The sequence below is a fragment of the Lates calcarifer genome, linkage group LG12 (genome assembly GCF_001640805.2).
Source record: "Lates calcarifer isolate ASB-BC8 linkage group LG12, TLL_Latcal_v3, whole genome shotgun sequence".
Lineage (NCBI taxonomy): Eukaryota > Metazoa > Chordata > Actinopteri > Centropomidae > Lates > Lates calcarifer.
Window position 1 is genome coordinate 20,117,851 of NC_066844.1, and position 14,360 is coordinate 20,132,210.

At 40.8% G+C, this 14,360-nt stretch overlaps 1 protein-coding gene across 1 annotated transcript; it reads left to right on the plus strand.

Moving 5' to 3' along the window:
- The first annotated feature begins 3,749 nt into the window (after positions 1-3,749).
- Positions 3,750-12,927, plus strand: LOC108898938 (leucine-rich repeat neuronal protein 2-like). The gene is given in 3 exon segments (XM_018699084.2): positions 3,750-4,079; positions 9,394-10,270; positions 10,273-12,927. Coding segments are annotated over 2 exon segments (2,373 nt in total). The 5' UTR covers positions 3,750-4,079; positions 9,394-9,840; the 3' UTR covers positions 12,216-12,927.
- The last annotated feature ends 1,433 nt before the right edge of the window (positions 12,928-14,360 follow it).

Below are 14,360 nucleotides of genomic sequence, written 5' to 3' on the forward strand. Positions count from 1 at the left end.
ATGTGTGTTAGTGTGTGTATGTGCTTTTGTGTGTTGGCTCCTGAATGAATCAAGCAAATGAAGGGGAAAGCCATTAGAGGCCAAGTCTGACTGTTTCACACACACAGAATTTTATACATACGCGCACAATATAGGTCCTTAAGCTGCAAAAATGCTTTATATTATATATTAAGTTAGCTGACTTCTCTCTTCCTCTCTTCACATTCTCTGTTTTTCTGCTCGTTTGTCTCACTGTATATTCAGCAGTGGCTCCTCTCTATCCTCTTTTTCTTTCTTTCACAACCACTCTGGATGATTTTCAGTTACCACACACCCACATCTTCCCTACCGCCACTACTTTCTGTGAACTCCAATGAAAAGAAAAAGGATAAGGAAGAATAGGGAGCTATGAGAGTTTTTTTTCCCATTACGAAAAGGTCAATGATCATGAATGCAGGGAGGTGAATCCTATACCATGAGACTGAATCACCTCCAAACTGTCAAAGGATGTCTCAAAGTATGCAGTACTCTTATACTAAACTTGAACTTGAAAATACAGTACTTAAGGGCTGCATGTATGAGATCACAGAGGAAGGCTGCTTTTCTTTAGGTACACTGGTCTCAACTGCTCTTCACATTGTCTCGAGCAAAAGCACAAAATTACACAAATGCTCATGTAGACGCTGTTTTTGTATGTGACTCATAGCACTTGTTTTCATATTTGGGAAAGAACTCCTCAAAGTCTCTGTGTTTCAGCTCTGGTATAGTCTTCATCACTGACCAGAGGCCGTTTTTCCATACACCTCTCTTCACTCCTCACAAGCACTTCAATAATCTCTGCTGAATGCTAAAATTAAAAATGCATGTTCTTAGGCAAGTTTCTGTCAGTTGCCAGCGCCGTTTGACCCTGTAAAGACTGGATGTCCTGTCGTCTCAGACTGAATATTCAATCATGTTTAACACACACACAAATAAAACTGTCATTGAATTTTGAGTTTCATTTCAACAATTTGAATACATTTACAGCAGTTAGTAAAATAGAGTCAGGCAAAAAGGTGGTGAGATGGAAGTAATAAAGTCATGTAGTATTTATGCATATTTTGGCTTCAGTTTCACCCCCCACACGTACCCCCTGGTAATGACTGATCTGTAACTGTTATGATATAATTGCAGCTGAAAGCTTAAACTCATGCTGCACTGCAACAGTTACTCTGTGATAAATGGTTTTTGGCTTGTGAGATCCCATTTTCACAGAGATGCCGAATATCCAGATAGATTTGGTATCCATCTCTGGTTATCCAGAGATGTGATTTGACATATGTGGTCTCAGTCTCACAGAATGCAGGCTGACTTGCGGTTTCTAGAGTCTCCAAAAGCAGAATGAGAAACAGAGCCTTCAGCTGTCAGGCTCCTCTTCTGTGGAACCATCTTTCTGTTTGGGTCCAAGAGGCAGACATCCTCTCTACCTTTAAGAGTAGGCTAAAAATTTTCCTTTTTGACAAAAGCTTATAGTTAGGGCCAGCTTAAAGGCTTGCCTTGAACCATTCCCTAGCTTTGCTGTTATGGAACTTTATTGCTCAGGGACTTCCCATGATGCACTGAGCTCCTCACTACTCCTCTTCCTTTCCATCTGTATCTCTCCCTTAGTTTTGCGCTGTTTCATTTCTCTCCTCCTTGTCATGATTATTATTGTGCAAGGCAAGTTTACATGTATAGTACCATCTAGACAAAGGCAATTCAAAGTGCTTTACAGTGGCACAGAAAAATATTCAAATAAGTCATTATGAAAACATTAATTATCATTATTATATTACATTATTATCAACATTATAATAATGTAGAGCTTGCACTGTGCTGTGTGCTATGTAATATAAAGACTACAGTCTAGACCTGCTCTATTTGAAAAGTGCTTTGAGGACTTCTGTTATGCATCAGGGTTGAGTAGTGATAGTGTTTGATTAGAACTTGTTGAGTGGTTAAGAGTCATGATCTCCAATAATACAGATTAGAGTGGATGCTGAAGGACCTCTTTTATGCTACATAGATTAAGTTTTATTTTACTTACTTTACTTGCAGTGCCTAACACACAGGGCAGAGACTTCTAGTGAGTTATATAGAGAGAAAAACATGCATTAACTGATTTTTTTGATACTTGAGGGCAGTGAAAAACAATCAAGCTTTAGTCAACCCCCCGAACTTCTCCTTGTGTGGACTTTTTCACTCTACAACAGCGGTACCCGACTTCTTCCTTTGATCACGTCATAATCATTACAGCCACTAGAGGGCTTCATCACTTGAACATAAGCTAATGTTTTGGCGTGCTTAATAAAATAACTAATTCTGTCAATATTCTTGGGACGACAGTGTCTAATTCTCCATGTGTTTGTTACAAAGACTGATGTTTTTCACATTTCACATGGTCATTTGACAATTGTTGTTTTTTTTTAAAAATAATTGTTGTTGTTTATAATTCTTAATTTAAAAATATTGACTATAGCAGCTTTAAGAAATGACTGACCCAAACCCTGATTCTATGTTGCGACCTGTCAGACTCATGTCTGGTAGCAAAACTACAGGCTTACTACAAACTGATATAGGTACCAATGTGAAACACACTTCAGTCATGCTATATAAGCTGTCTACCTCACCCATGATGACTTCACTGCATTAATTTAACAGTCTGCATCAGGTTTTCCAGTCACATTTAGTCTAAATACTTAAATGAAATTCACTGCTGTAACTACAGGCACTATTTGCACAAGCCTCCATTTCAGTTTCTACATGCTTTACACCATTTGTATGAAGCATGGATTGTGTTTTACTTCCAAGTTAAATCCTGCAGGAGATTACTTACGATGCTGCATACTTGCTATTTATCATGTTACTGCTGTATTGCTGCAACCTGGGGTGAATCCACAGAGTAGAGTTATACCTCTGTCCCAGCACAGACAGACTGTATTGCCTTCTCCATATTCAATGCATAGCCAAAGTTATGACATGAGTTATTCCTTACAGAGCTATGGTGATGTTATTGAAAATATATACATACTGCAATAAGTCTGAGAGCCTCTCCTCCCATACTGGACTAAATTACTTTTCTGTCATACATAAATTACCACCGGATGCCACCACCTGTCAGTGTGGTATTAAAACAGAATATGAAAACTACAGAATAAGGAAATGCACTGAGTCTATTGGAAAAAGAGAAATGTAATAAACAACTAAAAACCCCAAAGTCAATTCACGGTCCCTCTTCAGATCTGTGGTACCCACAATAAAATGCCTCTTTTCTCTATTGCTTTCTCTTTTAAGCACTATAAAAATAAGGGCCATTAAAACCTTATTGAAGCTTGACGTTAAGTTCACACAGTGTACAATTTATGTCTGAAATCATGTTATGCAGTTTGCAGTAGAGATTTGTGATGATGTTGAGACAATTCCACATTCAAATCTGACAGGAGTGAAATTCAACAAGTCAATTGATGAGACAGCTTCAGCTGGTTGAATTTCAGACAGTCAGCAGTGCATTAATGCTGTACTAGAGATACTGAAATACTAAAATGATGGTTTGTCTTTGCTGCTCTGTCACATGTTTCACATGACCTGGCATTATAGGCAGGACTTTAATATGCAGAGGATGGCAGAAAACTGAAATGCCACCACAAGCCAAAGAAAACTTCTCATCCAGCAAAAAATAACACACTGTAACTAACACAAATGGCTTTCCTTTGGCTTGTGACACAGGAAAAGAGAAGGAGTGAACGAGTGAGGCAGTCGGTAGAAAAGAGAGGAGAGATGAGAGGGACAGAAGCTCTGCTGCAGAACACACCTCATCTCCTCTTTAGCTGGAGGGAGAGAGGGGGAGAGAGAGAGAGAGAGAGGGAGAGAGATTCAGTCTGTGCCAATTTTCTCTTCAGCTCCATAGAGAGGCAGAGCTAGGGAAGTGATATTTCAGGAATCTTAAGAGATCCACAAACGTGTGACTGAGCGAGGGAGAAGAGACAGCATCCCAGCACATGAGGCATTTGCAAAGACAGACTGACAGCGAATGAAGAAGGCAAGAAACGGCTGAGAGAGATGTAGTCGGTGCTTCTTCTGCGGTAAGAGAAATACATGAAATATGTTGGTAGAATTTTCTAAGCAAACCAGGCACTGTAACGCTCACACAGACATGTAGTCTCTCATGCACACATGCAGCTGTGGATGACGGTTGCAGGTGTGTGTGTTAGAAATGGAGAAGCATGGGGTCTGTGTTGGGGGGGGATAAATCATAAGTTTGTGTATATGTGTGTCTGTGTGTATGCTGGAACGGATACAGCTGCAGGGCAATGCGTCTCTGTTTTTTTTTTTTTTTTTTTTTTTTTGAGAATCTGCATCCAGCACCTCTATCTCTGTCATATACATCCCTCTCTCCCGCTCTCTAAATCCTCCCTCTTTCTATTCCGCCCTGTTGCAGTGTCTCTCTCCGTGTCGTAGCTGCACAGCACAAACAAACGTTTTGCAATGGACCATCTCATGAAAGCCTGTATTTCTACTCTGTACCTATTTTCTCCCTCAAGCCATTAAGAAATGTAGGTCTGAAAAGCTTTTCTACGGCACTCTCTTTCTGTTAGGTTAGAAAAAGCTAAGACAAATGGAGATGAAGGAGAGGCATGTTTGACTTTAACTTCTGCAGTAGCATGAATATGACTATGCTCTATAATAATACATCACAATCTAATTTTGGTTTTCACCTCAATAGGGATTCTGAAAACTTTCAAGCCACTGACTTGCTGATAGTTGCTCATTAAAAGGATAGAGACCACCAGCTAATTAATAATCCCACACTTAACTTCTTCATTAAATCTGCACAACAAAAGTTATCCTGTAAGAAAAGATATTTAGTTTAATACGTCAAATGTCAGATTTTCTTTCCAAAAGCACAACTTACATCAAAAGAAATCCAAAAGTTAGAAAGCAAATGGTTGTGATTTTGTGCGTGCTTAGCTTTTTAATGTATACTCTGAAACCTCCTTGTTCCACCTCACTGTATCATTGTATTGGATTGGTCTTTCTCTCTTATATCTATTAACTGTCTGTTGCAGCCCCCTAATCATTAAAGTACCAGACAGAATTGAATGTAAACATCAGCTCGAGTGCTGAGCTTGTTGTATATGTGTCAAGTCAAGTGGGGCACTCACACAAATGACAAACTGACAGGAAAGTCAAACAAAGGTAAACAAATTAATGTCATCTTTAATGTATTTGATTAAGTAGGTACAGTCTGGAGCATGTGGTGGTAGCGGAGGTTTAGCAAACATGCACAGGTATTGGGTGTGTGGGTGAGTGTGTGGGTGTGTGAGAGAATAAATTGGTTATGAAGGAAAAGAAATAAAAATGTATCCAACGGAAAAATGAATTGATTAGTTATTGATACAGAAACACTATCTGTCTTGGGTTGAGGAATGATATGAAAGTCTAACGACTAAATACAACAATCTGTATTTAGTATGCTAAGTAGTAAAGGCAGAGGGTTTCGTCAGATGCCTTTAGATTCCTCATTAATGCATATCTGCATTAGTGCTTCAGGAAGGTTTAAACAGGCTCTTGGTTTTGTAGAGAGCAGTTATACAAAATGTAGTACCTGCGGTGGCGGTCAGTAAATAATGGTGTTCAGTACCTCTAGTGATTCAGTGCACTAGTTGGTGCATCAAGTGTGTGTGTCACTTAATCTTCTTGTTATATTTTAGTGTGTAATTAAGATTATTTACAAAATACATGACTCGTGGGGTGAACTTTAAGCTTAAATTGAGGTAAAGTTAAAAGAAATATTAATGCAACAAAATATAATTGATAGATATATTTTCATACACTAATCAATCTTTTATTTCCTTGATTAATCAAGTACTTGTTTTGTCTATAAAATGTCAGAGAACAGTTAAAAATGGTTGTTATAATTACCCAGAGTCCAAGGTTACATCCTCAAATGTCACATTTTGTTAAACCAATAGTCCATAATCCAAAAATATTCATTTTACTAATATAATCAGTTAATTCTGACATTTGAGAATCTGGAGTCAGCAAATGCTGAGCAATTTTGCTTGAAAAATTACTGGAACAATTATTTAATTATCAAAATAGTTGCCAGTTAAGTTTGCTGACGATTGATTGATCTATTAATCAACTCTTCCAGGGTTTCTCGTTACCACTTTAATCTGCAGTGTCTAAGAGCTACTGAGAGCGGACACACAACCCATTTACTAAGCCACCTTCAGAAGCATGATCTGTACTTTTCTCTCAACACTGTTTTTTCACAAAATTACAAAATATATACATATACTTTTTAACTTCAGTATAATTACATTTTCAGTCACTATTTGACTGAGACCAATACATATTCTTGCAGTATTTATGAAGTTTAAATAAATGCTTTTTCCCCAGCTGTTGACTGGAGGGCCACTTGGATTAAGGTCAGTGCAGCTTTGTCTTTTTATTACTATTATTCATCCTTCAATGGCCGGGGTGCTGCTGTGGATTACATGTGAGCCATAGTGCAGCCATATGGTGAACTTTCAAAGGAATCTGAGTCAGAAGAGGGGAGTAATAATGGCCTCTAAGAGCAAAAATATTCTCTGTTTATCTCCAGCGAAAAGATTGTGGAGAGCTGGGTTATGAGTTTAGCCGCTGAGTCATACAGATCTATTTTCCACTCCCTCTATGAATCGTTCAAATTGCAAGGCGGCACAAGTCCTTTGTATACACATCAGCACACAGTCCTGCTTTCCTGCAACTGCTAAAAACACTAACAGTAAAATTAAATGATGAATCCATTATTGAGCTGGTTGCATATGAAAAGATGAGAGAGTTGAGATGAAAGTGAATGGCTGATAGATGAGAAAGAAGAGCCCCGGGAGGTGAGAATTGCTCCTGTGTTTTTACTGCTACAGCTCAGACATTAAATTGACTCAGTGCTTGGATAACGCAGTGCACTTAGCACTCGCAAACAGTATTCACACACAAAGTGCTCAGTTCTTGCTGCTCATACAATTAAACAACATGCAGTTTGAATGCTAACAGCTTTTGTCTTCCTCTCAATGAATTATCTGTAGATTCTCTCTCCTCCTTATTATTGGAAAATATTTGGCAAGCATCTCTCCACATTTTCTCCTCATCTTCTGGCAGACATCAATCCTGAGGACTTGTGCAGTGCCTTCTGTCAGTCATATTAACTGCAGACTTCAGCTCAGGATCTTTCCAAGTGTCAAGAAAGGTTAAGAGTGAATTAATACACAACTTTTATAATCACACAGCAGTTTTTTGCAGAATAAGTGGAGATTGATGAAAGGTACTGCAGTTTTGCAGCCTCAGAACTGTGGTCATGACGTAAGTTTCCTCAGTCCAGTCATTGTTCATCTGTGTTCTTGTCAACTGATACACAGATTGGGCCAAAACAAACTCCAAACTAAATCTCAAAACACTGAGACAGAGTGAGGGTAGGAGATTTGTTTCCATGGCAACTATGAAGTAAGTCTTGCATGGCTTCTCGGCATGTGTGCACGAGTGCTTCTCATGCATCAGATTGTTTATACCAGTACTAATGATTATCCATTGTGTTGACTTTTTTTTTTTAATTTGTCAAAAATGATTAAAACTCTAATACAGCTTTTTCAGGCTGGAAAAAACATCTAAAATAACATTTAGAAGACAAGGGACAGTAAAACATCACTGGCAAGGTAACTTGCAGTCATTGGCGTGTGAATGAGTGTATACTGTAAAGCACTATATATGATTATATATAGGTTATACAGATATAGTCCATATATAATTCATGTATTGTAATATTTTGATAAAAAATTAAGTGTAACATTAATTGCATTAAAGTGAAGATGACAGCACACTAAAGTCTCTTCATCTGTAAACCAGCACCTAGGTTTTGATTTGCATTCACCACACAAATTCCTCCTGAGTGTTCATTCACATTAAATGCTTCCAGCCCAAAACACAGTTTAAAGTATTGTTTTCGTAATCTGAGTGAAGATTCAACGGGCCAAAACCAACACAACTGCATTTAGATTGTCTAATTTCTCTAAGAACAGAATGTATGTAATCACAATCAAGATCACCATCGCATAAGAATTCCACACACGGGAGCTGTAAGGTATTGAATGAATAGCTTTAGCATTCCCACAGTTCTGTAAGTAGTAGCATATTTGTCATATGCATTGTCTGAATGAAACTGGTGAAACTTAAATCTACATTAAGTGATATTTTTAGATAACAGTGATCTAGATAGCTACCTGCCTACCTTTAAACCTTGTTGTGCTGTTCCTGAGTTTTTATGAAACTAAAAAATTACCATACACTAATCTCGCTGTTGTATTTTTATTGCTTGTAAGCTAATGTACAATTAGTAGCCTGCTACATGCTTTGGCCTATATTTTCAGCCCTACTTGCATCCAACATACTTTTCAATTAAAATCTGATGAGAGTAGGATGACAATTTCTCCCTGTAGGGTGCTTTTGCTCTATTGTTGCCAAATGTCTACAATCAGTTAATTTAACCATCTTGTACCATTAATACTGTGCAATAAGTCACAATGGATGTGAGAGTCTGCCAAATGTTGTAAATTTAAAATACTGATGTAATCCTGGTGTGTTTGTGTGTGTGTCTCTCTCTGTGTATTTGTTGCAGCAGCAGCTATATTCACACAGTCCTTCTCATTATAGCCTCAAGCACAGAAGGCTGATAATATAAAAGATCCTTGGGGTCTTTTAACGGTTACATAATAAATAGAATTTGTGGGACGCTATGTTCTAACAGGCACTGAGCGTGAATTGCTGACATGAAATATTTACATGCTTCACTATTTCATCACTCCTGCATATTTACTTAATCACCTGTAGGCTGTAAGTAACACTGGCGATCACAATGTACCAATGCCTTTCTCTCTATTTCTTCCTCCCTTCCTCCTCCATGCTTTTTCTTTCTCACTTTTTTATCATGATTGCCTTCATTTGTTTGTCACTGCACTTTCCATTTTTTAAATGTGCTTCTACAGTCAAAGCCAGATCTCCTTTGGAAAATAGAGACTGTGGGTTTTTTTCAGTACCTTCATCTTCTTTCTCATCTATCCACGGCTATAGAGCGTTTCTGCTTTTATGGGTCTGCATAATACATCCTTCAAAACTCTATATGACCTTGCTAAAGCATCAAATGTAAAACCCAAGTGTACTGCATATTCACAGACACTTGGTTTTGGGAATTAATGATGTTTAATGCTTTAAAAATGTGTTTGTATTGAAATGACACATTTAGTTTTAATAGTTTTAAGACTGCATTAAACAGTTGATTTTAGACTTTGGTCTTTTGTTTTTCCCTCTCTGTTTCTTTCTGAATCTTTGTATCTTTCTCCTCTTCTTTTTCTGACAAAACAGTGACGCGCCACACTGCGAGCTGCGAGTGCGCCACCTGTGGCCAGGATGTGAGATCGATGGTGTGACAACAAAGGCCATTATTGACCTACAGCCATTGTGCAGTCCCTGTTTCGCCAGTGCAATCAAAGTTACACATAAAAACACTCTCTGTATAGCAGAGCCAAACTTAGCAACAAAGGGAGAATACACCTTTCAGCTTTTTTTAATCCCTTCCTGAAGCTGGTGTAGAATGCTATCACCAGTATAATCCCTCTTTCACTGGTTACCACTCTATGATGAATAATGAGACTGCACCATCTGGCCTACCTTTTACAGTTTGCACATACACCTTGAAACTGTTAATAACATGACTTCACACACATCTCTGGTCCAAATGATTAATTTCAGCTCCTCATAACAAACTCTTCCTCATCTTGTCTGAATCAGCTCCTGTGACCTGTAAGGATTATGAAGCCAACTTTAGTGCTTCTACAGTTACAGTGTCTCCTGTGTGTGTTTGTTGGCGTGTGTGTGCCGAGCATCACAGGCTCGCTACCTCACGCACTACCATGGCACGTCTCCTGCCCAGTGCGGTGTGTGTGCCAGATCAAGCCGTGGTTCTCCCCCGATTCGGTCTACCACGAAGCTCCCACTGTGGACTGCAATGACCTGCTGTTGACCAAGCTCCCCCTACCCATACCTCCAAACACACACACCCTGCGCCTGCAGAGTAACCTCCTGTCTGAGCTCGACACTGCGGTGCTGCACGGACTCACCAACCTCACCGACCTCGACCTTTCCCAGAACCGCTTCAGCCACGTCAGGACGATAACTCAGAGCTCCTCTCTGCCCTCTCTGCTGTCTCTGCACCTGGAGGAGAACCATCTCAGTCACCTCCCGAGGCTTCCTTCTCCTCACTGCCAGCTTTGCAGGAACTCTTTCTAAGCCACAATAACTTACACTCAATAGCACCTGGAGCTTTCACTGGTCTGGACTCTCTACTGCGCCTGCACATCAACAACAACAGACTCACCACCGTTGACCCTCGGTGGTTCAAGGCTTTGCCCCGCTTGGAAGTTCTCATGCTTGGGGGAAACCCTGTGGAGGCCCTTCCTGAGCGAGGCTTCCTAGCCCTAAAATCCCTCCGGAGCCTCGTCCTCGGTGGTATGGGTCTGAGAGGCCTGGCTGAAAAAGCACTAGAGGGGTTGGATGGCCTGGAGAGCCTCTCTTTCTACGATAACCTGCTGACCAAGGTCCCCACACAGGCCCTGAGGAGAGTGCCAGGACTGAAGTTCCTCGACCTCAACAAAAACCGCATCAAACTGATCGAGACCGGAGATTTCAGAGACATGATCCACTTGAAGGAGCTCGGACTGAACAACATGGAGGAGCTCGTTTCCATTGAGAAAGCAGCCCTGGAGAATCTTCCGGAGCTCACCAAGTTAGAGATCACCAACAATCCACGTTTGTCTTACATCCATCCGCAGGCTTTCCTCCAGCTGAGCAGGCTGGAGAGTCTGATGCTCAACTCCAACTCTCTCAGCGCTCTGCACCAGCACATCATGCTCTCCCTGCCCAGTCTTCAGGAGGTCAGCTTACACTCCAACCCACTACGATGCGACTGCCTGTTTCACTGGGCCGCCGAGGAGGCCTCTCATCCTCATACTGAGAAAGAACAAACGGATGCGCAAACGGCTCGGATGGTGCGTTTCATCCAACCCCAGGCCACCTTGTGCTCTGAACCACCAGAGCTGAGAGCTCGCAGGGTGAGGGAGGTGTCCTCTAGGGAGATGTCGGCCTCCTGCCTCCCCATGATCCCCACCAGCTCCCTCCCCTCCTATGTAGGAGTAAGAGAAGGAGGCAAACTGGTTTTGCACTGTAGAGGTCTTGCAGATCCACAGCCTGAACTGTACTGGGTGACTCCCTCTGGACTGAGACTTGGTCCTGCACCCGACCATGCAGCCAAAGGTTTACCAGCTCCTGCTCCCTGCCACAATTCAAAAGTCTCTGAAGGAGTCAACCATACATCTGCCTCCAGCCTCTCTCACAGCCAGACTCAAGATAATACTCCCTGTAACCCCTCAAAACGCTACCGGCTACTGCCTGAGGGAACTCTGGAGATCAACAAGGTCACTCCCAGCGAGGCGGGATTGTATACCTGTGTAGCTGAGAATACGCTAGGAGCAGATACGCGCAGTGTTACTGTGGGTGTGCATAGTAGAGAAAAGAAAAGAAAAAGGGGCATGTCCGCTAATCTGAGGGGATTTCCATTGTTCAGAGAGGATGCCAGGTTGGAGGTGAGGGAGGTTGGACAGCACTATGCTATCCTGTCCTGGCAGAGCGGACACAACCTCCCCTCGACTCGCCTGTCCTGGCAAGCCATGTACTCAAACGCCCACACTCCGACATACACCACACGCGTCTTGGCTGGCACACAGAGTTTCAACCTGACCCACCTGCAGGCAGAGACATTTTATCGCGTGTGCCTACATTTAGGGATCAGCAAGGATGCCAAGTATGCCAACAGGAGATCAAGAGAGAGCAGAAGGCCTCAGTGTGTCTCATTCAGGACAGAGGATGTACCAGAGCCTGAGCCTGGCCTGCAGCTAAGCCCAGAGCTGACCTCCACAGCAGTTACACTTCTTCTCCTTGCACTCATACTGCTGCTGCTGGCGGGCCAGGGCTGGGACAGTCAGCCCAGCGACGGGGCAGGAAAGGTCCACAGTACCCTCATCCAGGAAATCAAAAGTCCCAAGGCTCTGATCATCAAACAAAAGACAGAAGGGAGCAACGAACACCAGCCAAAGCAGAATGAGAAACTGCTATTACATGAGGACTGCTGAGATAATTACATCTGTGGACACTCAAATACAGACAAAAACACTGACACACACGTACAGACATACAAAATATCAGATATACACTTTGTAAATCACAGCTAGGAGAGAGAAGTCATAGATCAGAGAAGTGGTGTAGAAAGAGATTTGTATTTATTTTATATACAGTATAAAGTATATATTGACATTGTTTCTGTGTGTTGAGATGTATTGTAAAGAATGCCTAAACCCTAACCAGGGAAATAAAACTGGACAATCATACTCCTGCAGCACAGAGAGTGAACACAGGAGAAACAAATGAGTCTGAGCTGCTGATGGCCACAGGACTGAAACTGAAGAAAACCTGATTCAATCCAAGGACAGATATTTACAGAGGAGAGCAGCTCAGGCCTCCAGGGTATTTGTCATGTTTAATGTCTCCATGTTCAACAGACTGAACCATACTTTCTCCAGGGAGATGAAACTCTGCCTTGAGACTGATACTGATTGAAATTCCTGCTTGTTTGGGCTCTGTAAGTCAAAGTGATTGATGTAAACAACCCTTTTGCTTAGCTTTCAGTACCTTGGACTGGGTTGTTGATCTTGCAGTACATATACAGTATATTCATCCAGATTTCCTGCCTAACATCCAACATCCTCTTTCAGCATAAAAGTGATCAACAAGTGATTGTGTTAAATTCTATTTTGAGCTATTATACAATAAAATCTTTTTAATTTACACAGTCGTACAGTTTATTTCTTTTTTCTTGCCACAAACTGAGTTTAGATTAAACCGAAAATATGATCATTATTCAACCAAATGAGCGAACCAGTCCTGTGTCAGACAACAGAGCATAATTCAAATTTTCTGCATAAAAATCTCTCACTGATCCTTCTGCAGCTACAACTCCCTCCTTATCTGCATGCAGCTGGTATTGCTCCACAGTAGGAATAAGTACGATAATAGCTCAGTACATCTGACACCTACTCAGTAAACACAAGATACAGTGTGTCCCCTGCTGGATAAGACCTGGAACTGAGCAGAGGCTTCAGACAGCTTAAAGGCTAGGTTCACATTTGACAGAGTTGTGTTGATACAATAAGTTCTCAATATTATACAAAACTCAGAGTTACTGGTCACTGTAATCATTCCCCCTGTCCAACCTGGAAGTGAAGAGCAAGAAGAGGATACTGATACTAAATCTGCTGTAGGACTTCTGAAGATCAGACAGGTAATATAAGGTTTCAGAAGTCTGAGTAAGTCAGATCAAATGATTACCTAAAATTACAGTCTTTTTACCATGACATTTGCTTGTTGTGTGTTTTTATGAGCACAAAAAAAGCTGAGCTAAAAAGACTATAATTTTGAAAATTAGCCACTTGAATTGTCTAACTACTGATGAAGCATCATAATAACTTCAGCTGAGCCTACAAATGGACTTTATCCAGGGAAATAAAAGTCAGCGTTGAGACCGATATTGAATGAAATCCCCGCTTGTTTGGACTCTCTAAGTCAAAGTAAACAAACAGAACAATATCAAAGGATTTTGTCTCCAAAAATATATCCACTAAACATAGATATATCCACTCCAAAAGTATAGAAAAGTATATTTTCTATTGTAATGGATTTAAAAACATTTTCAAGTGCTTGCAACTAACTAATTTATACGTTGACATTTCAGAGAGTAGTATTGTAATTCAGCGGTCTCAAACCTTTTTGCATCACGGACCTTAATTTCCCTGAGGGAGTCATCCCAAGGGATCAATAAAGTCTAGTCTAAGTCTCGAGCGGTTTCATGCAAGATAATACTTTTCTTTTTGGGAATATAGATTCGGCATAAAAACAAACAAACAAACGCAAAGTGCACAATAAATACAACTCACCATAACTTAGCAGTAGGCAGCATCAGCTCTTCAACAGTGAAACGCTTCTTAGGCGAAGTACGGTGTTCTCAGTGTAGCTACACCTGTTGCTGTGGTGGTCTTGAAGACTTGTTTCTGTCCTTCTTGTTCACGTTTTTTCCTCAAAGAACTTGGACTCTGTCTTGTCTTTTAATGCAGAGTGCTTTGTCTCTGTGTGTCGAAGCAGTTTTGAAGGTTTCATTGCTTTATTTGAAGCCTGTTGCCACATGTAGAGGAGGCCTGGAGCACGTGAATCACCTCTCACGATAA